Source organism: Molothrus ater, chromosome 8 (assembly GCF_012460135.2).
Source record: "Molothrus ater isolate BHLD 08-10-18 breed brown headed cowbird chromosome 8, BPBGC_Mater_1.1, whole genome shotgun sequence".
Taxonomy (NCBI): domain Eukaryota; kingdom Metazoa; phylum Chordata; class Aves; order Passeriformes; family Icteridae; genus Molothrus; species Molothrus ater.
In genome coordinates, this window is record NC_050485.2 from 8,433,500 (window position 1) to 8,458,579 (window position 25,080).

Below are 25,080 nucleotides of genomic sequence, written 5' to 3' on the forward strand. Positions count from 1 at the left end.
CCTGTGGCTTGTGTACGCTCACCATGAGTGTCCTGTAAAGGGCTGACACTACTGCCTCACCGTGGCTGTTCCTTGAGCCTTTTTGTTTGCAGTTGTTCTGCTCTGTTCTTACAGCTTCTCTTGCAGAAGCAGTTTGTAGATGGTCAGGGGCTGGGTTTCACTGCAGGGTAGCCACGAAGCAGTGGCAGAACTGAGATGTGCCTAGGCTCAAATGCAATTTGAGCTGCAGAAGAGCTCAGTGGCAGCCACAGCAAGCACTTAGCTGTAGCCAGTTGTTTGGGGAGCTGGTCTGTGGCCAAAGTCAAACTGTGTCACTAGCCTGGCTGAAGAACTCTCACTGTGAGGTACAGACAGACACTTTTCCCACTGCAGATTGAGTGGCATGATGCCTGCTCCTACGACTACCTGGAGATCCGAGACGGCCTCACTGAGCAGAGCCCCCTCCTCGGCCACTTCTGTGGCTACGAGAAGCCAGAAGACATCAAATCCAGCTCAAACAAAGTCTGGATGAAGTTTGCATCTGATGCAACCATCAATAAAGCAGGCTTTGCAGCAAATTTCTTTAAAGGTATGTGATCTAATACATCTCACAGTCAAAGCTGGGGACAATTCATCCCTTAAGCTACTGCCATCCACAAATCAATTCTATCTATCAATTCATACTTTATCATTCTATCCACTTGTACTTAGAATTTTTTTGAACAATTTGTTTGCAAATATCGAATTTTTGTACAAATTGCTTTGAGACTGTAGAGGGGGTTGATGCCTCTACAGGCAGAAACACCTCCTCCCTGATTAGGACAGAAATAAACTCTGCTGGGCTGGTGTCAGCATAAATGTTGCACAGCTGGATGGAATGAAACCTCTATTTAGCCATAGCAGAGGACACTGACATTTTCAAAGTACTAATACTGCACAAGGAGTGTTAAAAACAGCTCTCTGCTTAAGTTCCATTCCAAAAGAAACCTCTGGAGAGAGGATAAATCTAAATGCAAGTAGAGCCCTAGTAAAATAATACTGAGACCTTTAGGAGATTAGGAGACGAATGTATAGCTAAACTAAGATTCTCTTCAGGAAGATGTAGAACTAAGATTTTAGGTTTTTTTTTTAAGAGCTAGACCCTAGAAATGGTCCTTTACCAGCATCCTGGTGACTTGATAGAGGCAAGAACAAATATCCAACTGCTTGGGAAAATACCTGTGGAGCTGCTGGGGGTCAGTCAGTCATGTTTATCTTAGGTTCAGCGGCACTTGTACAGAAATAATAGTTGCAATGCCAATATTTGGATTGCATAAGTCCTTTATTTATTTCTACCTTAACTTTTGTCTTGTATGAAGAGTATCATGGTCCATTTAGGTTTCTCAATTTTTCAGGAGAATATATTCTGTGAATTAAACTTTATTTCATGAACTTCAGACTTAAAACAAACAAACATGTCAGGGCTCAATCCCCTTGGCTCAGACTAGTCTAACCTATGAATTCACTTATTCACCATTCAAGGCATAAAATGTCATCATTTATAACCCATAATTCTTAAACCATGCACTTAAGTGAAAAAAAAAAGGTAAATAAAGTTTAATTCACAGATTATATTCACCTGTAAATTTGAGAGGTCTTAATGGACTGTGACAAAGGGTGATTGCAAGATCACTGGCAAATACTGTCACATTTGATCTCAGTTCCTGGACAGGTCTCACAGTACCTAAATTTCCTGGTTTAAGTTTCTCAGGTTCCATAAAGGCTCAGAGAATACTGCTTCCTAAAGATATTTTGGCCCTTTCAGGAGTGAACAGTGCAGGCTGAGTGTGGCAGAGATGTCTTTCAAGATTAGCACTACATGGAGACACAGCAAGTCATTCTCTAAAATCTGAGTTTCACCTACAAGTTTGTAGGAGAAGAAAGTTATACACCTGAACCTGAAGTGCTTTCTCTGTGATGCAGATAGGCAAAAATAAATTTGTTTCTTTTTTTTTTTTAATGTAAAAATGTGTGAACTTGTATACTAGTGCAATTGGAGACACAGGTATTTTCTGTGGAGTTTTTGCTGGCGGACTAGATCTTTCAGTGTCTGCTTGAATTTCTCATATTTGAATCAGAAACCATGTAGCTTGTGGTTACAGCATTTTTGGTTATAGCATTTTTAAGTCCATGCCAGTAAATTCAGCTGAGGAGCAAAGTGGTTTTGCCTGAACCAAGCCTCACAGTAGTCACAGCTGCACAATTTCTAGCCAGCTTGCATCGTGGGCAGAGCTGATGTCTGTGTGCAAAAGCTGTGTAGACACATGTGCAGGCTACATGTGGACTTTCAAGCTGGAATCTGAAGTCTGCAGTCTCTACCTCTATATCCAGGGGGATTGTGAGACAGACACTCCATGAGCAAAAGGAGTGAATCAGATGGCTCTGCAGGCACTCTTCAGACTGCTTCTCATAGCTGATTGGTAAGCTTTGCCTTAATGAATAAGGAAAGGAATAGAGTTTCAATTAAATGTCTTACAACACTGAAAGAAAATAACTTAGCCTAAAAGATCAGAGTTAAGGATGGAATTGAATGCTGTGCTTTGTGAGACCATGCAATGGTAACATTCAAGTTTTCAGAGAAAATAAACCTGCAATCAGCTTACAGGGTAAGCCATTGATCACACCCAAGATGCATTGCCAGGAAGATATGGAGAGCAATTACCTCATGCCCACCCAGTCACGTAATCCTGGATACCTCCAGGGTTATTCTTGTTAGTTGTCTTCATTTTGGCAACAAATTGTTTGTATCATTGAAGCCTATTTTTATATGGTTGAAGTGTTAATTCATCTACCTGGAGCAGGGGAGAAGAATGAGAAGAAGCAGCAGGGTCACGTACTGCCTGTGGCTTCCCATCCCCTCCTGCCTTTGCACACCCGTGGCTTTGCTGAAGGGGCTGAGTGTAACTTGTAGGGGGGTACAAGGCAGGGGGAGATGGGCTTGGAGTGAAGTTGAGCCAAAAAAGGGAAGCAGAAAGATGTTTTCTCTAAGTGTTTTAATGTATTTGTTTTCAGTTTCCTCATACCTAAATCAGAACTCAAATATTTATATTAATTGGCAGTAAATTAAGTTAAATTCCCCAAAATTGAGTCTGTTTGAACAGAACAGTAATTGGTGGATAATTTGTTTGCTCAAACCAGGACTTTCTTGCTCTTATTCTTCCTGTTTTCTTCCTCATTCCATGGGAGTGGCAGGCCAGGGAATGAACCAACAGCAAGGTGGGAGTTCAGCTGCTAGCTGAGGCTAACCCACCACAGCCATGTTAATAAAACCACCTGTTAAGGGATGCATGTGGAATCAGGGGTCAGGGTGAGAAGCCAGGGCCTATCTTTGTATTAAAATGTCTGTTCAGGTTGTTGAGATGTGATTGAAGAATCTGACTTCAGACTCTAGGACAGCTCACGGGCCTGTGAAAAGGCAAATACTGGCATGTCCTGCCAGCTCCTTCGCAGCACCCTGTTCCATGGGGTATCACCTCCCTCAGCTCAATTACTGTGTGTGCCATAGTGGGTTGGTTCCTGGTAGCTCAAGTTACTCAAGAGGGTGAGGAATTTAAAACAAACAACACAAAGCCAAAAATGGCATATGAGAACAAAAGGCAATGAAGTCTCTACAGGATACAATGTTTTCCTGCTTGTGTCTAGAAAAAGCACTGTTGGCAAGTGGCAGTAATGGCAGTCCTTTATGGTTCTGGTGTTAGGAGTATTTCAGCCCTTGTGAGCTTTGCTGCAGTGCCTGCTTCACAGCCTTGGCTCAGCAGTCAGGGCTCTGTTCCTTCTGTCCAGAAGGGTTGCATGAGGAATATCAGGGTGTTTGGGTGGTCAGGAAAGTGCTACTTGCTCTGGTTTTCTCCTGACAGAGATGGATGAATGTTCTCTGCCGGACAATGGTGGGTGTGAGCAGCACTGTGAGAACACACTGGGCAGTTACAAATGCACCTGTGAGCCTGGCTATGAGTTGACAGCTGATAAAAAGAGCTGTGAAGGTAAGTAACCCACAGACTGAGCCATCTGACTCTAGGAGAGGTACTACAGCTATAAATGGAATTGAACAGTCTTGGTGTGATTTTCCTTACCCCTCCATTCTCTTTATTTCACTTTATTTTCCCCCAACAGATATTTTTGTTTTTGTTAACATCTTCCATTGAAAAACAAGTTTTGGTTCAAAAATCCCTGAAAATGCTCTGGTTTATACTGCTAGTCATCCCTAAAGCCAGTTGTCCTTCATGGCCAGAGATTGTTGTTCAGACCAGATCTTCCACAGTGCAACATAAAGGAAGCAGGCATTACAACCTAACCATTGAGTGGCCCAAAAGTATTTAAATCTAACACTGAATTAATTTGTTTTTCATAAAGGAATTTACTTCATATAATAAAATATCAGTGTTTTGTCTGCATGCAAAACAGGCTTTTCCCACTGAAGAGAATTTTCCTCCTTTCCTCTTCTATGAAGAAAAAACCCCCATGTCTATAATAGAAGGTGTTTGTGTCAGCTTTCTAGAGAGTTAATCTCATGCAACAAGTGTTGCTTCTACCAACAATACAGCTGTTGGTGTGCTGAGAATCCATCCATTGTTCTTGTCTCAAAACTCTGTAGGAACATTTGGGGAGCTCCACATGCTATCAGTGGTGCTCTCAACGTCACCTGGTTTGCCCTGACTTCTGCTTTTGTCAAACTCTTTGGGTAAGCGTGCTATTGACTTAGTGAGGGCAGTCAGGTGTGCAACAGGCTTCTGAAAGCTTTTTTTTTTCTCCATAATCCCTCGCAATTTTAGCAAGCCGGTTGCTAAGTTGCTATAACTTGGCAGGATTTTTTTCTGAACTTCACTCTTAACCTCCTATTTTAAACTTCATTTGTGGGCAAAACAGAAAGGATAGTCTTTGAAATTGTAGCAATATACATCAGAGTAAATTGCTTTTTTTTTCTCCAAAACCACTTTCTTGTTATTCTATTTATGTTGAAGCTGCTCCCTTGGGTTAGGCTTAGTCCTCTTAATGCAAAATGATGCTGGGAACAAGACACAGAAAGCTTTTATCCCTGTGGGTTTTGAAGATGTGGCTATATCTCATTATTCTCAAGAAACAGCAAGAAAAAAAAATGCTTTGTTGCAAATACAATTTTGCAGCAAATTGAGGTTTACTCCTTTGAGGTAATAGCCCTCTCCTCCCACAAGAGAATGAAGCTGAGATGTCTTAAATTTTTAAGGATATGGGATAATACAGTTAAGTCTTGACTTTGCCTTCAACTTTCCCTAGAGAAGATGCAGTCCAAATATAATAAACCACTGAAGAGTTGACAGGAATGTCTTCCCTATGATTCCATTATCTTGTAATTATCCCATTACTGATAAACTTAAAATAGTAAGGTTTGTAGCACTGAGTGTAGGTGAATTTACCAAGCTGGGTTTTACAACTGTGTTGTGCATGTCAAGTCAACTGATTCACAGTAAACCCAAGGAGAGAGATTAAAAAGGAAATTAAGTCTTACATGGTGGCTCTCAGGGCCATAGCCTCACTGGGAGTGATTTACTGCAGGTGAAGTTTCTGTCTTCTTCACACTTCCCAGTATTTTAAGCCTTTTCTGGAGGCTGGGATTTGAAATGTGCCACCCACCAGGATCTGGTTCATTTGCTAGTTAACTGTGGCCCAATCTGTGTGTCTGAACACAACCAAGTAAAACTTGTGTTCATTTATTGCCTCTCCAGCTGCCTGTGGGGGCTTCATCACCAAGCTCAATGGGACCATTACTAGCCCTGGATGGCCCAAGGAATATCCTACTAACAAAAACTGCGTCTGGCAGGTGGTAGCTCCAGCCCAGTACCGGATCTCTCTGCAGTTCGAAGTGTTTGAGCTGGAAGGCAATGATGTACGTAACCAGTCCCTGCATCTCAGAGGTGGGACTACTGGCTAAATCAGAACTGGATAAATCCTTGGAGTACAAGGGAGGAGGAGGCTCTGTCTTACTGGTGGAGCTCCTGCTTGTTTTCCCACCCTCAATGTAATTACACCAATGACAGTGATTGTTTTCCTTGAAGTCTGGATTTACTTTCTCTATGGAGTGGAAGGATTAAAGCTGTTCTTTTATAAGTGGGTGCAGTGGTTTAACCCAATCTGGCAACTAAGCACCACACAACTGCTCACTCACTTCCACCCAGTGGAATGGAGGAGGGAATCAGAAAGGTAAAAGTGAGAGAAACTCATGAGTTGATTTTAATAGATAAAGCAAAAGCCACTCATGCAAGCAAAGAAAACTGAGCAATTAGTTCACTACTTCCCATGGGCAGGCAGATGTTCAGCCATCTCCAGGAGAGCTGGTCTCCATCACACATAGTAGTTACTTGGGAAGACAGACAATGTCACTCCAAATGTCTCCCCTTCCTGCTTCTTCCCTCTACTCACCCCCACTTTATATACTGGGTATGATATCCTGTGGTATGGAATATCCATTTGTTCCGTGAGGATCAGCTGTCCTGGCCATGTCCCCTCCCAGCTCCCTGAGCAGCCCCAACCTCCTCACTGGTGGAGCAGTACAAGAAGCAAAAAAAGGTCTTGGCTCCGTGCAACTCCTGCTCAGCAGTAACAAAATGTCTTGATATTATCAAACCCTTTCTCAGCACAAGTCCAAAACACAGCCCAGTGCCAGTCACCGTGAAGAAAATTTAATCTAGCCCAGCCAAAACGAGCACAATGGGCTTCTTTTCTCTACTAGTTTTGCATAATTGTAGGTATTTTTCATCCCTAATAGGAGTCCTGCCTCCCACCTCCCCAGTGCTGCTTTTGCAGGAAAATAGTTGGAAATGAACAATGAAGTAGAGTTCTTCAATGCTAAAGGAAGTAACAGTAAAAGAGTCTGTTCTCTGCCATGCATGGTAAAGTTTGAGCAAAGCATTCAGGTCTGAATTTCCCTACTGTAAATGGGAGCAGTGGCACTTCCATAATTCAAGAGGCTGCTGAAATTCATTCAACACTGTCAGGTTCTTGGGTAAGGTGGAAATAATTACTTTTGCTAAATTCAATGAACCTTTCCTCTTTTGAAAAGACACCCATCATTTAAGATCAGGGCAGCAAGCGAAGGGGTGAGAAAACTGACAGAGGAGATTTTGGGCAAGTTAGGAGTGTACTTGAGTACGAGGCTGTTTCTGTTCCTTCTCTGTCCCCTTCCTCTGAAATGTTCTGTTCCAAGGCCACAGCGGTGAGAAATCTCTTCCTCTCTTGGCAGGTCTGTAAATATGACTATGTTGAGGTTCGTAGTGAGCTGGCTTCTGATTCCAAGCTACATGGCAAATTCTGTGGTTCAGAGAAGCCTGAAGTAATCACATCATATGGCAACAACATGAGACTGGAATTCAAATCTGACAACACGGTCTCCAAGAAAGGCTTTAAAGTTCACTACTTCTCTGGTATGTGACTGTATTCTTTCATTTGCTTACCTGTCTCCTCTGACTGAACCTCATGTTTTTGGTGAACTTTCTTCAACATCCTATCAGAGCCTGACCTGGTTCATTAAATCTAAAAGTGTGATTGCTCTGTTATGTGTTACCTTCATCTTGGGTTCTCAGTGCAGTGCATGGTCCAGTTCCATAATGTGGTGTCAGCAAGATGCATGAGTTCCATCAATGCCTCCAGTCCTTCTACAGCAGGAAGCAATGTGGAACCTAACCCTGGAAATTATTTCTGTCCCTAGAAGATTAGAGGAAAGCTTTTTCCTCTGAAACTAGAAGATGTAGAAAATTTCCAGTAGTGTTCTATATAGTAGTCGTTCCCATCAGAGCAGCGTTTACCTAGTGGAAGCTTTTCATCCTGTTCTCAGTCCTTTGTCAGTGATGTACCTTGTTGGCAGGCAGTTCTGGAGGTTATCTGTATGTCATTTGGAAGCAGAAATTCAATTTAGTTTTCTCTTCAGCAGAGGCCTAGGAGTATTAATGCTTTTGAGGAGAATGATCAGAAAAAAGAGCCTTGAATTAGGACAGGTGCAGAGTAAAATCAGGACTAAGGGTTTGACTTAATAAATTGTACAGGAGGAAGGATGAAGTGGGTATGATTCATCTAGAAATACGTTTGGGAGTGAGGAGACAGATTAATTTAATGAGATCTAGGGAGGGCATTATCCCAAGAAAAAGTAGAGATAAACTTCTCATACATTTAAGTGGACTGGAAACCATGAGCAGATTCTATGCTCAGAAAGTGAGACTGAGGAAAGCATAGTCCTGAACACACAGGAGTCAAGATCCACTGGGGCATATTTCAGCTTCAGGGAGCAGCTCATACCTTAGATCTTCTTCATCAGCTGGCTGTTTGTGCTCAGACAGAGCTATTTAGAAATGGAGGCTCACTAGAGCACATAAGAACTTGAAAATAGGAAGTTGATTTTTACCTCGGCTAGTGAATTTGTGTGATTATTTTCCTGGGCTCTATTATTAAAGAATGAGATGCTGCTCTAGGTTTCTTTTAGACAGGAGTCTTTAACCAATAACTTACATTATAAACTAGGACACATTTGTGATACATCTTATGGAATGTGAGGCATTTGAAGAGAATAGGATCTGGACTGAAAAGCTGACTGGACTAATCCAGCAGTAGAGTTGGAGGTTTGCATTGCTATCTGCAAGCCTGGGTATGGGGCTCTCAGCTGGTGACTGTGGTAGCTTGTGTCACTGTTAACTCAGTATTTGTTGGTTTGATCCTGCCCAGACAAGGATGAATGCTCCAAAGACAATGGTGGTTGCCAGCATGAATGTATCAACACCTTTGGGAGCTATATGTGCCAGTGCAGAAATGGCTTTGTGCTGCATGAAAACGGCCATGACTGTAAAGAAGGTAAAGTCCCCACTCCTGCCCTCAGGAATGCCAAGGTACTCCAAACACTGTTTGGTTCGCCTGTGCTGAAAAGAAGTTTGTACAGCTTACCAGGCAAGGGCAGTGAAAAAGCCCCAGCTAGCTGCAAAACCGGCTAGAAATAGGACCATTCCCATTCCCCAGTCTTGCTCTCTATATGCCCATAGGGGGTGGACAGGGTGGGGATGAGAAATTTGACTTGCAAAAGGAGCAGTTGTGGGACATCATCATTAGACTGGTCACTGCTGCTTCATTTAATTATTGTGTTTCAGTCAGAAGAGAGAGGATGGGCTGATCTAACCACTTGCTGGTGCCAAAACGACCTTTCTTCCTGCACCCCTATTCCTGCTGTGTGCTCCATGACTTTCCTGTATATGGTTTCTGGTCCTTGTCTGACCTCTCCATGAGCTGATAAAGCTCTCCAAACTGGCAAAACAATGCAAGGCTGAGATAGCACCAGAGTCAACACTGTGGAGGGGTTGACATCATGGCCCTAGGAACAGGGCAGATGAGGTGAAGGAGCAGGAAAATAGATTAGGGTGTGAAGACATAGGTTAGGTTAATGAGGCCCAGGAGAGTGAGATGGTCCCTTTCACCATCGCCAGGTTAGCTCAAAATAAGTACAGGACAACCCCACCAGAACTATGGAGTGGCACTAAAAGGTCTTGTTTGGTGATTGAAGCCTTCCATATCTCTGCCCTGCAGAGGGTCTCAGTGGGCAGAGAGGACCATGTGGGACACTGCAGGGTTGCCATGTGAGACTTGCCCCAATGCAATTTCTCTCTCCCAAGCTGGTTGTGAGCACAAGCTGAGTGGTGCAGAGGGAATGATGAGCAGTCCCAACTGGCCTGACAAGTATCCCAGCCGGAAAGAGTGCACCTGGGACATCTCTGCAACACCTGGCCACCGAGTGAAAGTAGTGAGTAGCCAGAGAGCGGGCGTGTGAGGCAAGAAGCAGGCTGGGTTGTGAGCAGCTGAAGTGACTTCCCACCACCACCGTGTGAGTGGGAGGCTGATGCCCTCAGGTTCTGTTTGGGGCTCTTGGAGGAGAGTGTTCTGGGAGGCTGCCCTGGCTTGCAAAAGGGTAGATCTCAGAGGGACGCAAGGCAGAGGAGAGGCAGCTCGGAGGAGACTCCAGCAGATGACAGCTGTAGAGTATTTCTCTCTGTGAACAGATGGTGTAAATACCCTCCCTCCCCTACCCCTCCTTCTGAGCCACTCTCTTGGGGCCATTTCTACATAAGGTGGTGGCTGAGCCAGCCCCCAGCCCCTCTGAGGGAGAGGTGTCAGGCCTATTTTACAACATGGCTCGATGCAAATGGCAGGACATGTCCAAAGCTGTGCAGATGCAAATAATCCCTGTGCTGAGTGGAAGTGATATTACAGAACTGCCCTTCTGGTGTGCTGGGCAGAATTTCAGAAAAATAAGTGTTATAAGGTTTGGAGTTGATAACTGTTGTCATGCACCCATGTGAGGCAGCAAGGCTGAGGCAACACAGCACACTGATATGGAGTTCTGATCTTTGCCACCTTGAGATCGCTCTTCTCTCAAAGCAAATTATTCTGCTTTAGTGTGTGGGGAGAGTGGGACAGATGTATCATTTGATCTGTTTCTCTGTTTTTACTTGCCATTTCACTGTATGCTAAATAGTCAAATTTAGAACTGTCTTAATTCTCTATATTATTGCTCTAGACCTTCAATGAGTTTGAGATTGAGCAGCACCAAGAATGTGCCTATGACCACTTAGAAATGTACGATGGGCCCAACAGCAAGTCACCTATCCTTGGCCGCTTCTGTGGCAGCAAGAAACCAGACCCTGTAGTGGCTTCTACCAACAAGATGTTCCTCAGGTTTTACTCTGATGCTTCTGTGCAAAGGAGAGGTTTCCAGGCAAAGCACAGCACAGGTAAGCTGGTTACCTGCCAATATCCCAGGGCCAGAAGATGTCGTAAAGTCTCACTACATTTTTTACTAGGTAAAAACAGACACACCTTGCTCCTAAATAAGCTTAGCCTAAGTTTTAAGTGGTGTACATTCAGTTCCCAGACCACTGCCAATGTCATACCATAAATACCAGCGCCCATAACAGCTCCAAATTCTCTTGGTATTGGACATTCCTGTTCAGGCTCTTTTGTTAAATTTGAGGTATTTGGTTGAGTAATAATCCCTTTTGTTACACATCAACCATTGGACAAGGAGGTGATGCAATTTAGCCCATGTATTGGCCCATCCTCAGAACAGGCCCACATTAGATTGATTGTAGTAGTAGCAGAGCTGTGCTGTGGACAGACACAGCTTGATCCTCCTATCTGTGCAGGCCAGAGGTGGGTATGTTGTGCCAACATTCATTTCCTTGAAATCCCTGCCACTGTAAATAGATGAAACATGCTCGAAGTGGCTGTGCACGTGACACTGGTGAAGAAGTGTCTTCCTCATTGGCTGCAGGAAAGCTCTGCTGAAGCACACACATTCTACACAAACACAGGGCTACTTTAGTGCATTGTGTGGGCAGAAAAGGATTGTTTTGGTCACCAGTTTTCTGATGTGCTTCCGCTTCCTGCTGACAAAATACTTGGGGTCAGAATTTCATCTATAGGACAAATGCAAAGAGCAAAGTGATTTTTTTCTAATACAATAAAATTTCCCAGAGTATGTGTCAAGAAGCCTATCCTACAGTTTAAACTTATCACCTCTTTCCATGTGTGTTCTGTAGCAAAAAAACCAAATTCCTCTAAGCTCTCTGGGTCTTTGGATTCATGGGTGACTGTAGAATTCACTGCTTTATTGTAGTTTGGTGCAGTGTTTAATTACCTTTCCTATTGCACTTCAAGCTGGAGGTCTTCTCTGCTCATGACTGACCCAAAAGTGGGATGAGTCTTTGTTGTGACTAAGAACTTTGAGAGACTGTTTTGTGTCCTTTTCTCCCTTCAGAGTGTGGTGGGCTCTTAAAGGCTGAAGTACAAGCTAAGGATCTGTATTCCCATGCTCAGTATGGGGACAACAACTACCCAGGTCAAGCCAACTGTGAATGGGTGATTGTAGCTGAAGATGGTTATGGGGTGGAGCTAATATTCCAGATATTCGAGATAGAGGAGGAGGCTGACTGTGGGTACGACTACATGGAGATTTACGATGGTTACGACAGCACTGCACCCCGCCTGGGACGCTTCTGTGGCTCGGGGGTAAGCCATGAGAGCAGGGATTTCAGAGGGGGCACCAAGGGGGCCAAGGAAGTACCCTCATACTGTTTTTGGAGAGGGGCAGCTGTCACAAACTGGTACTGAGAATGCTTTGTGGCTGGGTTTTGCTTTTTTCCCTTCCTCAGGAGATCACAGCCACTTTCTGTTGCACAGTGTTGGCTGGAAAATTCTTCCTGACTGTTCTTTGTAGGCCAGGGCCACGTACAGCAGCATGAGACTGCCATGCTGCTGTGACCCAGCCCTGCCATCAGTCTTGTGTAAATATGGGAAATGGCTTCCAAAGGCCAGTTTCATCCTGTGTTGCTTTCTGGCTCAAGCCAAGTTGTGTTGTGGCCATGCTATGGCAAGGGTGAACGGTGGAGGGACTTAGAGCTGTGTCATGCTTGCTGCCTTTAGGGTGGCATGCTGTCTCCTAAACTGTCACCTGCATCCCCATTACCAGGAGTGATTCTAACATGAGTAATGGTGTGCGGTTTTTGAAATCAGAGGGTCTGTGTTTGATTTCTCTAGGCCTTCAGCAATGAAATGGACATGTGTCTTATTGATTTTAAAGAGAGACAATCAGGGACCAGGTGTGTGGAAGAAGCTCTCACAAACTGGGGAAATGGTCTGGAAACCAAGGCAAACAAAGGCAGAGCAGCTTGGTGTGAAGAAGCTCAGGGCAGCTGGGTAGTATTCTACCTACCTGCACACTGATGAATGGAAAATGGCTGAGAAAGGGAAGCAAAAGGAGATTGCAGCATGTCACAATAGTGTGGGACATAACCAGAATTGTCATGTAAGATAAGTACCTGAGTTATTTGAGCCCCAGGAGAGCCTCAGCTGCAAAACAGGTTCCAGTTTTCTCCTGAAAAGACAATGACAAATTAGAGTAAACCTGAAGACTGGAATGAGAATATTCAGGGAGGTCTGTGAAAAAAGCAGCTGGAAGGACTGGGGTTGTAGAGTGGACTGACATCAGTCTTCAAACATAAAGAGCAAAGGAATGTGCTTAGGGAGGCAGATCAGGGCAGGAGGTACTGAGCATTCAAGTCTTCATGTTTACTGGCCAATCTGTCTTCACTGTGGGCTTAAACTCTAGTATCATAATGCAGACAGTTATTTAGTCTCCATATTTGACCACTGTGTACTGTCTTCTTTCCTTTTCTGCAGCCTCTGGAAGAAATCTACTCTGCAGGGGATTCCATTATGATTCAATTCCATACAGATGACACCATCAACAAGAAAGGATTTCATGCCCAATACATAAGTACCAAATTTCAGGATGCATTGCACATGAAAAAATAGTTTGACTGCTCCTCACAGATATTCGCCATCTGAAGATTGAGACATTTAACTGTGATCTTTGTCTTTTTTTTTAAAGCTTCTGTGCACTTGGCCAAAAACAGTGTACATTATTTTCTGTAACTAAAACTAAATCCAGTCTCAAAGGTTTGCCTCTGCAATTATTAGCATGACCCTTTGTTGTTAACCTACCCAGGACCAAAAAATTGTCTTTTAATCATATCTCCCAGGGCATAAACATTGTATTTTGCACAACTTGCCATGGGGCTGAATGAAGACTGAACCTGAATTGAGAACAGCCTTTGTCTCTTGCATATCTTGTTTCTAGGTGACATTTCCCAAGCATCCACATGAGCTGTCTGAACGTATTTTCTGGAGCCAAGTGTTTTGGACAGACATCCAGTAGGATTTTTTCAAAGGACTTTGTGAGCCACCCCTACCTGCCCCAACTACTCTGTGCAATAAGAGACCAACCAGATGGCTGTGCCTGCATCACTCTTTCTGTCCTCTCTATTATTGTCTTGCTTATTGTTGAGTGGAGAGCAAGGCAGGGGACAGGGGGAGTCTCTTCTAGCTACTTGGATTCCAGGGAATGAGGAGGACCCAGTATTTGTAGTAATTGTCATGGTATATGTTGAATGGAAATACTTCAATGCAGTGCCCGAGGCAGGGGTGGTGGCTGACAGGGAAATGTTGTGGTGAGATGCAAGGCAAAGCTGTGTGATGGTGGCAAAGCTTAGTGTTGACACTAAGTCAACACTAAGTTGCATGGTGATGTAACTGGGGCTGATGTAACAGCCTGCCCCAGTTACATCACCATGCATGGCAGCTCAGAGGGCTATGGCAGCAGTCCAGGCCCCGTCTTAAATAAGGAATCTCTCCTTCTCACTCCACCCATGCCTGCTTTCTCAGCCTTCTTTACACTGCTTCCTTTCCATACTACCACTTCCCTGTGAGCCCTTCCTTTTCACAGTGGAGCAGCTCTCCCCAGGGCTCCCTACCACAACCTAGGAGTGCTCTGCAACTTCAGCTGGCCAGAACATCTTGCTGAAGAAAACACCGGGGCAGGGGAAGTCAGGGTGTCCCTGAGGCAGAGGGACACAGACCATGCTACAGGTCAGCTTTGGCGATCTCTGGGAACCTGTCAAACTTGCAAGCTGAAGGCATGGGGCTAGAAATGGAAGAGTTCTGGTTTCTGCTTCCTCCCCATTTGTCACTGGTGCATGGCCCAGTCTCTTAACTTCACGGCAAGGGTGCAAGTGAGATAGTGACTTTGACTAAGAGCACTTAGAGCTATAAGATTCAGACATGTTCTTGTTTGCCCGTGAGAGCTACTCAGCCGCAGGCTTGAAGAATTAACAGGTAGCTTGGTGCTTCTTTCAGGAAAAAAAAAAAAAGTTTGTTTTGGGGGAACCACTGTAACTGAGCAGTTGACATGGGAGGAAAAAAATACTTCATTCTGAATGTTTCATTAAGACAGTCATGGGCAATTATGAGCTAAAAGCTGAGGTATGTTAGCTTTAATAAAGTATTTATAATCCAAGGATTGCTATGTTTACATAACCATTGTGCTGTCAGGCTTTGGAGTGGCACCCCCTCTCTTGTGTATGACTGTGGAGAAGTGTGGGGCCAGTGCCACTGTCTGGCACAAACAACATTCCTGGAGATAAGGGCATTTTCGGATGGATAATAAATAGACCCAGCCCTCTCCAGAAATCCTTGAATAGAATATGGGCCAAGTATTGTGAATACTAGGAGAAGCAAATGCATGAAAATATTTTCTTGCTTAGATCAAGAAAAGTAAAGTAATTTATGCCTACACACAGAGGATTATTTGTATATAAAATGTGCATGTAGAAGACCAGTAGTCAAAGCCTTAATAAGTGTAATGTGAACAATAATGTACTATTGACTATAGCTTTATTGCAGGCTGTATAAAATCATGTTATCTCTGTTTTGGTTTGGGGTTTTTCGTTTGCTTTATTTTAGCTCTGCTTTGTTTATTTTTTCAAATTTTGTGGCCTTTTTACAGGCAAGACCTCAAGCTGGTTGACCATGCAGGTCTGGAGAAGTAAGCTCTGCTAGATGGGGTGTGCATTTGTCCTTCTCTTCTTTGCTTCAGTTCAAACAAAATTACAGTAACTCAGGTCTGGAAATAAAAGTGTGACATCAATCCCTGTGAAACAGAAGCAAAGTTTCAGGTGACAAGTAGCAGTTCAAGTTTCCTGATCTTTCTGTGGCAGCAATGATTCTAGAGGAAAGTGACTGTAGCAGGTTCCCATGTACTTTAACATCTTTCTTTCCATGTTCTGGTAATTTCCCATACAACCCAGACTGGTTTGATGCAGATGCTTGCAATGTGGTTTGACAGATCTATGACACTTGTTAGTTTTCATCCAGGTGTCTTTTGTGACAGTGTGTTCACAAATATTGTACTGTGCATTCCAACCAACAATCTATGTAGAATATTTCTGCTGTACTGACTGGACTTTACAGTCAATAATTCTAAATGGGTGAAATTTTCTTAAGAAAAACAATGTGAAACCCTCTGATGTGTGAATATGTATTCTGGTCTTTGTGTGGTTTTACATTTCACTAACTAAAATAATTTTTAGAGGGGAGAAGAAGAGGGTGTGGGGACAATCACAAATGTACCTGTGTCCAGAACAAATCTCTGCATTCATTAAAGACTGTGGATTCAGTTGTACATTCTGCTGTATGCATGCATTTTCCACTTCCTCAAGGTGAGGAACTCTCTTACTGCATTCCTTGTCCTGCCAGCTGCTGTTTGGGTCTGCAGGTAATACCAGCAAGGAACTTTGCTGTGGTCCTTTAGGTTTGTATTGGCTATTGCAATCAAGGGAGAATTTAGAAAGCGGGGCAGAGAAACAAGTTGGCCAGCCAAAGGGATACATTGTCCCATGTGTTGCTCACACTTTAGGGGGCCAAGATGCAGATCTGCAGTGTTAAATATCAGGGATTGGGGAATTCGTCTGAAAGCATTTTTTAAAAGGATCAGCTCGTTTGCTACACTACAACCCATGGCTTTCAGCAGCAGGTGCCAAAGACCCAGAGACTTGAAATTCCTGTGTGAAGGACAAGAGGATGAGGCAGATGTTCCTTATTGCAAAGTTTTAGTCCACAATCCATGGCAGCAAAATGCTGCTAAGGCAGCATCTAAAATGCTTTTCTTCCTCTTCCTGTATAGTGCTTGATGTCTACCCTGCTTGCTAAGGACCATGTCTGAGTTCTTTCCCCAACACACGCCTAATCAATTAATGTTCCACTCCCCAGAACAGTGCTGTGGTGTGTCACAGCTACCCAAACCTTCATGCTATCTGAATTTCCTCTCAGCTGTTCCCAAAGGCAAAGCAGGAGATGAAGTAAGGAATAAGGATCCCCATGTAGCCTCCTGCAGCTGAGTACCATGGCACAGTATGACCCAGTGTCACAACTTACTTCAGACAAATAATGATGTCTCAGACCAGACAAGCTCATTGGTCCCAGCATCAAGCCAAGAGAAATCTTCCACTTTGTCCAGGCATTTCCAGCAAATGCTGTGGCAGAGGAGGTAGTAGCCTTAGAAAGCAAAAGCAGGATTCCCCTCTGTGCCTCGTAAGTGCAGTCTTAGAGCCAGAAGCTGCCTTATTTGCCATGCTGCTGGTAGAGAAGATATGGAGGCTCCAATGCCCTGAAGCCCAGCTTCCCAGGTGTGTGCCAGAGCCTGGATGTTCTGGGACCCAGCCAGTTTGTCTGAGTCAGCCCAAGAGAAATGCCATAATCTTTTCCACTTTGCAGGTCCTGCATGTGTTAGCAGGAAAAGAAGCTTATCCTAAAAGGAGCACTAACCCGGACATTGGGCAGTCTGCTGTTACTGCACACAGGGATTTTCCATGGAGAAGCATGAAATGGTGAGTGGGAGTTGGGTATTTGGATGGGAGTAGCAGGGGGAGGTCAGAAAGCAGGAGAGGTGAGGCAGTGGACCACCTTTCTATTGGTTGGAAAGCTCCATGGGGGTGTTTAACCCTCCTGTTCTCTGCCCCAACCACAGCAATCAAATTCACTCCTTCATTAGCTCTGCCTTTCCTTACCATGAAAGAGATGGTTTCAAATACCTGCTTGGATTTTAGCATCTGCCCTCAGCCTTTCTGTCCTGGAGGTATTGTTGGCTCTTGGGTCTTGCAGTTGGAGCAAAGAGGAGGTTGGTGCCCTAGATGATGAAGCAGACCTCTGCAAGGTCATTCTCGTGGGCAGGTGTCAAGAGGATGCTGTCATTGTTCCAAATGCCACAGCATTATTGCATCCAGCTTAGGATATCTTGAATATTATCCCAAATATTATCCTCTGTGTGGTTGGTTATCCCCTGAGCATGTTCTGTGTTCTGGAGCTCTTTAGGAAGAGAACATTTTCTCACTGCCCTGTGCTTCTCATGCAGTTGTTGGTGAATTGTTGAAAGATGATGTTTGTCATGGTTTTGTTCATTGCCTCAGATGAATCAGCATGCCAGTGGGCAGGAAGGACATGAATATGAATCATCCCCTCCAAGACCTCCAGATGTAAACCATTTTTAACTTGTTCTGACCAAAGCACACATGCTGCTGGGTTGCAGGACTGACTCTAAGGGCAGCCTTAGAGTAATGGAAACCTCAAGGTAATCTCCTCTCTGTTGTGCCTGGGTCTCATACCTGACTGCTGTTTGTGCTTGCACACCTGTCCATTAGATGCAATCCCAGATGAGCAGTGAGCAATGGTTTGCCATTGTTTTAGAGTACACAAGCAATAGAGCTGCAGTCCTCGTGGGAAAAAATTGAGGGACAAGGAGGGATGGACCTGAGCTGTGGGCAAATGTGATATCTCTATCCAAGTAATTCTAAACATTTCCAAAAGGAGGTGAGAATGTGGCCAGAGAGCTTCTGCCACAGTGGGAATTCTTGCACACTGTTTTCTTTGCAGTACTCACATGGTCTCTGAGTGCCTTGTGAGAACCAATCACAGAAATTATATTTTGCCACTATGACTTTTTTATGACCATGATGCAGGGGACAAGAAGTATCTATATAAATGAAGATCAAGACAAACACAACAAACTGAACATCCAGACACAACCAAAGGCCACAGGAACAAAGAAGCCCAGGAGAAGGTAATCTGTGGTGGAATATTTTTATGAAAACCATCTGGCCTCTTACTGAAAGAATGGCACCAAATTGTAGCTGGAGGCAGAAATAAGAGACACTACCCTTTTCCTAAATTAATTAATTTTAATAAAGAGCATCTAAATCCCTGCAGTGATACTGATGGTAGAAAAGAGGTGCCAGAGAGTTGGTTGCAGTCTCCAATGCTCAGGTAAGTGATCTCCTTGCAACAGGCTGCAAAAAGCATGAATACATTTTTTTCATTAGGCAGACAGGCTGCAGGACACCCTTCCCTTCCAGCACCATGAACCTTCCCGACTGGTGGTGTGCTGTGACTGCTCTGGAGCTCCTTGCAGGCAGCAGCATTGAGCACAGTGGGTGACAAAGGCAGGATCCTTGCCCAGGAGGGGCAGCCCTTCCCACAGGCTGCTGGCCACAGGCTCTGCAGACCTACTCTGCAGTGCAGCAGCTGATGTGGGCACTGCCCCAACCCAAATTAAATAACCATTCAAATCGTCATAAACAGATTTTTGTTTATTGGATCATTAATGTACACACATGCAGCACTCTCCATGTGCAAAGCCAGGTCTTGGAGGGGCACGTGCTGTGGGAGCAGCCAGGGGAGCTGTGCTGGTGAGAAAACCAACAGTGGCTGTTTGATGCAGCCACTGCACTCAATGATCCTGTGACAGAGCATCCATGCAAGAGGCTGCAATGTCACCCACGGCCTCCTGCAGTGTGCTGGAGTTCTGGGAGGCTTCAGAGGTCTCTGCTTTGTGCCTTGTGTTTGGACTGCCTTTCTGAAGGCCTGGGAAAGGTGGGCCAGTGCTCCTGCTGTTGATTTTAGTAAAGAACATGTAAAGGAATAGCCAGTTTCAGGACACTGGAGAGTGGTTCAGTGCTTTTCAGCGGGGGACAGCACAGAGCTGGTAGGCAGGAGGTACATTGCCTGTCCCACTCAGAGTAGGGGTTATGTTGAGCTCCTGGGGGTTGACAACAGACTTCAAAGTAAAGTTCTGCAAGATGGTGGCTATGAGTAAGAATATCTCCATTCGTGCCAGGCCCTCTCCTGGGCATATTCGTTTTCCTGAAAGTGAAAGCAGCAAATAGAACTCAAATGGGAGTTTCTGAGTAGACCAGAGTTTGTGCTAAGCAGCTGCGTTGCACAGCTTTGTTTACTACGCACAGCCATAGCAGTGAGACAACTGTCAAAGTTACCAAGGACATTTTCAAGAGAAGAATTTGTTTACAAATGACCCCTGACAGTTTGGATGGATGTGTGAAGGAAGAACAGCAGGGAAAGGCAGGGTGATCACCAGAGGAGGAGGCTGACAGAGAGAGGAAAAGAGCAAACCTATGCCTTACCTGCTGAGAAGGGCATGAAGAATTCACTCTTCTTAAAGCTACCATTCTTATTCAAGAAATGTTCAGGATTGAACTCATGTGGGTTTGGAAACTCTTTACTGTCATGGAGGACAGAAGTGAGGACGGGGAAAATTGTGGTGCCCTGGAGTAACAAAAGAAGAGCAGAACGTGAAAGGTTGGCAAATGAGGTCACTCAATCTGCCTGCCAAGTTGAGACTGTGCTTCCCTGTATAACCCTACATGTGCCTTTTGTTTCCCTTTGGGGACCCTTCTTTAGAGGAGGCAGATTTAGGGAGACCCTACTGAATGTTATAGCAGTTGTTGGCCGCTCTTCCTGAATTCTCCCTGTCATCTCCAGAACATTCATTCTGACCTTGCTCTGGTCATCAGGGGACACCCCACCTAATTCTTCACTTTCTTGGTGTTTCACAATAATGACTTTGTAGATGCACCGTGTCCCTTCTTTTCTGCGAGTCCAAAATATCAAAAGCACACAAGGTTGTGGAAAAGAAGTTCCTGTAGAATTCCTCTGTCCTCACAAATTTCTCCTGCCACAATCCTCTACTTTCCCACTTCCTGGCCAGCCATTGACAGGGGCTGGAGTATTCAGCAGCAATGACACAAGAGTTCTCTGCTGGTGGCTGAGCAGTTCTCTGGGTCCTGCCTGATGATTTTACACAGAGAGCTGGAAATCACTCCACCAGCAGCCCATGTACTGCTGTTTCCCAGCTGCCCACATTCACCCAGAAGAACAACAAGCACTGCTGCAGTGGGTCAGGCCAAGCCATGGGCTGCTCTTGCCCACCAGCCTGCCTCTGGCAGTGCCCAGCAGAGACTGCCTCAGGAAGTGTGCTAGAACAGAGACAACAGGTTTGGCTTGTTCCATTCAATGCAAACATCACCTACAGCATTTTGTGGCTCAGAGTCTTTCTGTGCTCAATAACCAGCAACTGACTTTGCTCCCAAGCATGTGCACAGGCTATCCTGGATGGTGGTGAGCTGCTTCTCAACTTTGCTGTCTTTTGTGTGCAGAATCACTGCTCTAGTTTGTGAACCTACTGTGCTTCTGCAAATATGTAACGTTGCAGAGCAAGGGAACAAAAGTGTTGGTCAGAGCTACTGTTTTAGTGTTGGCCCATGAGCATCAAGAAGAGAGTGCAAGTCAGCTCCAGCTGCCTGAGGATAAAACCTTCAGAAAGGACTGGGTGAAAACAAAATCATGCCACAACATTAACTTGTGGCTTGTAACTGACAGCCTAAGAACTGCTGAACTGGAGGGAGCTCACCTTAGGAATGACATAGTCTCTGAAGCTGGTGTCTTTGGTCACAGTGTGAGGGAGAGCCAGGGGGATAAGAGAGATGAAGCGCTGGATTTCATGGACCACAGCATCTGTGTAAGGCATCTGGGTCCGGTCAGCCACACAGGGTTTTCTTGATCGTCCTACTACCTGGTCAATCTCTTCTTGAATTTTCTCTGTCATGAGAGGCACAAATCATCAAATGGGTAAATAAAATGAAACCCATCCAAATAGGTTGCTGTAAACTACCAACAAATCTCAGATGGCAGGAGCATTAAGTTGATTTTGATGTTGACTGGAACACAGCTAACACTGCTGCCCATGCAAAGAAACTTCTATTGATTTGGCTAAATAAAGATGTGGACACAGTCAGATCCCAGAGAGAGAAAGAGAGAGAGAGAGATAAAGGGAAAATCTGGGAGGAGGATGTGGTGTTAGTCATGTGCCCAGCCCAGAGGAACAGCTAGAGAAGAAGAGGTCACAAACTGGTACCTTGTATCTTTGGATATTTGAGAAGAAGCAGAAGCCCATATCGTACAGTGGTGCTTGTTGTCTCAGTTCCAGCAATGAACAAGTCGAAAGCACTTGTTATCAGATTCTTCATGTGGAAACTGGAATTGGGACGACCTTTCTCCTAAGGAAAAGGCTTTGTTTTTTCTTCTGGCTGAGCTGAGAGAAGTGGCCCTTTCTCATGTCTTCCCAGACCTTCCTTTTCTTCTAGAGCTGTGGCCTTTCTCTGCTAAGGGGCCGCAGCCGTCTGGGGTGTTGCAATGCAGCCTTGAGCAGTAAACTCAATACCAACCTCCTTTAAGCTGTGCACTGAATGGCATTCTACTGCTTGTTTGCTGTGTCTAATGCTCTCCAGTGAAAGGACTGCAAGACCAGACTGAAAAGTCCCTGTGTTTTGGTGAAAGCAGAGGAAGCTCTCCCTCTCCAAACAATAATGGTGGCTGGTGAGCACACAGACCCAGAGCTGTAAGCTCTAACACAGGCAGTATCTGGGGTATTGTTGCTGTTTTCCCATTGCACAGCTGACTGGGAAGGGGTCATCCCCATATCTGTGTTACTTATGAGAGGGAAGGACTCAGCATAGGTGTGTTTGGGGACAAGCTGGGGCCTTCTGTCTCCTTACCTCCTGCATTTTGCTGAGGAAACAGTCGATGAAATCCTGAGGGGAATTGGGATCTAGGGAGGCTTGGTGCAACTTCACCTCCTCTGCTACAAAGGCTTTTAGAGCATCAAATTCTCCAAATATATTGTTGTGTGGTCCAGGCAGGTAGTCCATGATATTTGAGAACATCTGGTAGAGCTGGAAGGAAAGAGGAAAGTCCCTAGTATATTTGCCCCATCCTTTAATATTAACCAAATGCCCAGAAAAGCCACAACCCTGAGCCAAGCGTTGTGTAACTGAGCCTTGGCAGAAGGACTATGAGGCTGAGCAGTCTGGCAGGACTTGCTTAGAAGTAGTAGTAGTAGTAAGCTTAAGTGGAGAAGAAAGTTGTCCAGGGCTATTGGGAACTATTGCACTTAGCTGGCAAAGCCAGTTCCAGCTTTGGTGAGGGAGTTTCTTACTCTTGAATGAAATGCCTTCAGTGCAGCAGAGCATTGATGGGGTCCTTCTTAGAAGACTGAAATGGAACTTCATTGGGAAAGAGGCCTCCTGCTCCTCTGGAAGGATGTTGCCACTGTGAAATGCCTGCTGAACATACCTGTCCCCAGCGGGAGTTCATCATCTCAAAGATATTGTTCATGTTGTCCATCAGAGCCAGGAACTTCTTGTCTTTATAATCATATCGTTTCCCAAAGACAATGGAGCATATGACATTGGAGACAGCACAGCTCAGCATGAAGGTTGGGTCAAAAGCTGTTCCTGTGATTTCAGAAACGTTACAGACTATTAAAAAAACCCCCATGAAATGTTGTTTTTCTACTTATGGCTACTATGGGTAATCTGAACTCTGGTTGTTAGTGGAAATATCAGATCAGTCTCTGAGTGACACAGAAGTGTCCTCCAAACAGAACAGGACATGATCACAAAATTATTACGGCTTTGTAATGAAAGGTAGCTGGTGCATGGACCAAATCCTTAGGAACTTCATTCTATGCTAAAGAAGTGAGCTCTCTTAATAGAGCCTATTTTATTTTTTCAAACATAAAATATATTAAAAATGGATTGTACCCTTTGTTTTGTTGATCTCTTCCAGCAAGTAGTCAGATTCCTCCTGTATCCTCTCTTCAATGCTCCTCTTCCCCATTCCAAAGTTTCGCAGAGTGGTGAGAGAAAACCGACGGACTTGTAACCATAGCTCATTGTTGCTAAAAACAATCCCTACAGAGGAAGAAGGAAGAGGAAAGACCTGTCTTGGGCATGCTGGCTGTGAGATGAACAGTAGCTCATGGTGACAGTGAATCCTGTCCCTGGAGAGAACTGACATGGCAGCGTCACAGCATAATGTGGTTTGGAGGTTCTGTAGTCCAACTGTCTGCTTTTGGCCTTCTCCACTACATGCCAAACATCCTTGTGAATAATTCATCACTCATCCATACACAATTTCCCTTGCTGCAGCAGCTGCTGGCTGCCCCTTGTCATTTCCCTGCCCATCTTTGAGAGCAATCTGGCTCCCCTTCTCTGCCACCTCCCACCCTTTGAGTGGCAGTAACCTTCTCTGGCTTCCCCTCTCCAGGTGGGTTGCACCCAGCCCTTGCAGTTTTCCCTCCTGCAAGGTACATTCCAGCTCTAATCTGCTGTTCACATCCTCAACCCTTCTCTTCTCCTTCAGAAGGAGCTCGGTCAGCAAACATACCTAATCCATTGTTAGCCCTGTCTCCAATTGGCATGTGTCCCCTGGCAGCAAACTCGTCTGCACGATCGACCAAGGCTTCTTTCACCACGTCATATCCGTGCAGCACCACCACTGGGTCAGAGCCCAGGTGCACTGTGAACACGGGTCCATACTCTTCACTGAGCTGTAAAAGTGCAAGAGAGAACATGGCCATAGAGCAAATAGTGAGGAAGAATGGGAAAGTCTCCTTGCTGCTGCCTCCCACAGCAGGCAGTTAGCCTCACACATTGGTAACATCAAGATTTGGGTCTCTCATGATAAATGTGGCTGTGCAGATGGGTCCCACTTATCAGGTCCTAAACAACATGGCAACAGCAATGAGGGAAGCAGCTGCAATCCCCATGACTTTTCTGCTCCTCTGGAATTGCAAGTCATTGAGCCATAGCCACAGGCTGACCCCACACACAGGTCCCACAGATTTCTCACCCAAAGCAGAAAGACAGAAGTGGCCTTACCTTCTGGAGGGTTTTGGCCAAGTTACTTGGTTTCACCTGCAGCAGATTGCCTAGAATGGGAAGGGGAGCTGGTCCTGGAGGCATCTTCCCCTTCCCAGACCTTCCTTTCCATGCTGCAAAGGAGAGCAGGCAAGCAATGCAAACCAGGAGGACAACAGTGGCTCCTCCCAGGAGCTCCATTTTCGTCTGTGGCTCAGGAGGGAGTGACTCTGGCTGTCAGAATCTGAGTTTATATCCCAAAGGTCTGTGTTAGCTCAAGAGCAGGTTTTGGGTCACATGGCTGAGTCAGTCAATGTTTACTAGTCAATCATTTGTTAGATTGCCCTGTGTTATGAAACCAAGATTTTATTGGTATTAATTACTCATTGAAGTCACACCTTATCTCAAACAACTGCAGAAGCCAACAGAGATTGGGAAATCTGTAATGTGCTCATAAAACTTGTTTTCTTTTATCTATACTTAAAGAAATCATGGTCGGGACACATTGTCATTCTGAGGCACTCACAGACATTCACTGTCACAAGAGCATCTTCCAAGTACTTCAGTGACATTTGGGTTTTCTGTTCTTCCGTATTGATTGTGTAAGCCCTCAGTGGTGTGAGCCATCCTTCATTGTTCCTGAAATCTTCCTGATGTCATTAGTAAACTTCAT

The 25,080-nt window shown here is 44.8% G+C and overlaps 2 protein-coding genes across 2 annotated transcripts in view; one reads left to right on the forward strand and one right to left on the reverse strand.

The window, feature by feature from the left end:
- Positions 1 to 14,077, forward strand: part of TLL2 (tolloid like 2) — an 82,679-nt gene extending 68,602 nt beyond the window's left edge. The window contains exons 13-21 of the mRNA XM_036386211.1: positions 373 to 568; positions 3,876 to 4,001; positions 5,721 to 5,881; positions 7,235 to 7,415; positions 8,707 to 8,832; positions 9,642 to 9,769; positions 10,544 to 10,757; positions 11,783 to 12,033; positions 13,204 to 14,077. Of these exons, the coding sequence (XP_036242104.1) occupies positions 373 to 568; positions 3,876 to 4,001; positions 5,721 to 5,881; positions 7,235 to 7,415; positions 8,707 to 8,832; positions 9,642 to 9,769; positions 10,544 to 10,757; positions 11,783 to 12,033; positions 13,204 to 13,338 (1,518 nt within the window). The 3' untranslated portion in view covers positions 13,339 to 14,077. The remainder of the gene's footprint in view (positions 1 to 372; positions 569 to 3,875; positions 4,002 to 5,720; positions 5,882 to 7,234; positions 7,416 to 8,706; positions 8,833 to 9,641; positions 9,770 to 10,543; positions 10,758 to 11,782; positions 12,034 to 13,203) is intronic.
- Positions 14,078 to 19,016: 4,939 nt separating this feature from the next.
- LOC118688164 (cytochrome P450 2C9-like) lies at positions 19,017 to 24,608 on the reverse strand. Its single transcript, XM_036385583.2, has 9 exons — positions 24,429 to 24,608; positions 23,935 to 24,097; positions 23,310 to 23,459; positions 22,840 to 23,000; positions 22,263 to 22,439; positions 21,623 to 21,764; positions 21,119 to 21,306; positions 19,833 to 19,974; positions 19,017 to 19,554 (listed from the first exon to the last, which is right to left on the reverse strand). The coding sequence occupies exons 1-9, from the start codon at positions 24,606 to 24,608 to the stop codon at positions 19,373 to 19,375; spliced, it is 1,485 nt and encodes a 494-aa protein (XP_036241476.1). The 3' UTR covers positions 19,017 to 19,372.
- Positions 24,609 to 25,080: the final 472 nt, after the last annotated feature.

Bases quoted from the DNA above. Each gene is read 5' to 3' on its own strand.
- LOC118688164 (XM_036385583.2), bottom strand. From the start codon at position 24,608: ATGGAGCTCCTGGGAGGAGCCACTGTTGTCCTCCTGGTTTGCATTGCT. The intron at 23,460-23,934 runs GTATGTTTGCTG...CTTCCTCTGTAG, and splicing joins CAGGGCTAACAATGGATTAG to GGATTGTTTTTAGCAACAAT. The intron at 22,440-22,839 runs GTATGTTCAGCA...CTTTCCTTCCAG, and splicing joins TGAACTCCCGCTGGGGACAG to CTCTACCAGATGTTCTCAAA.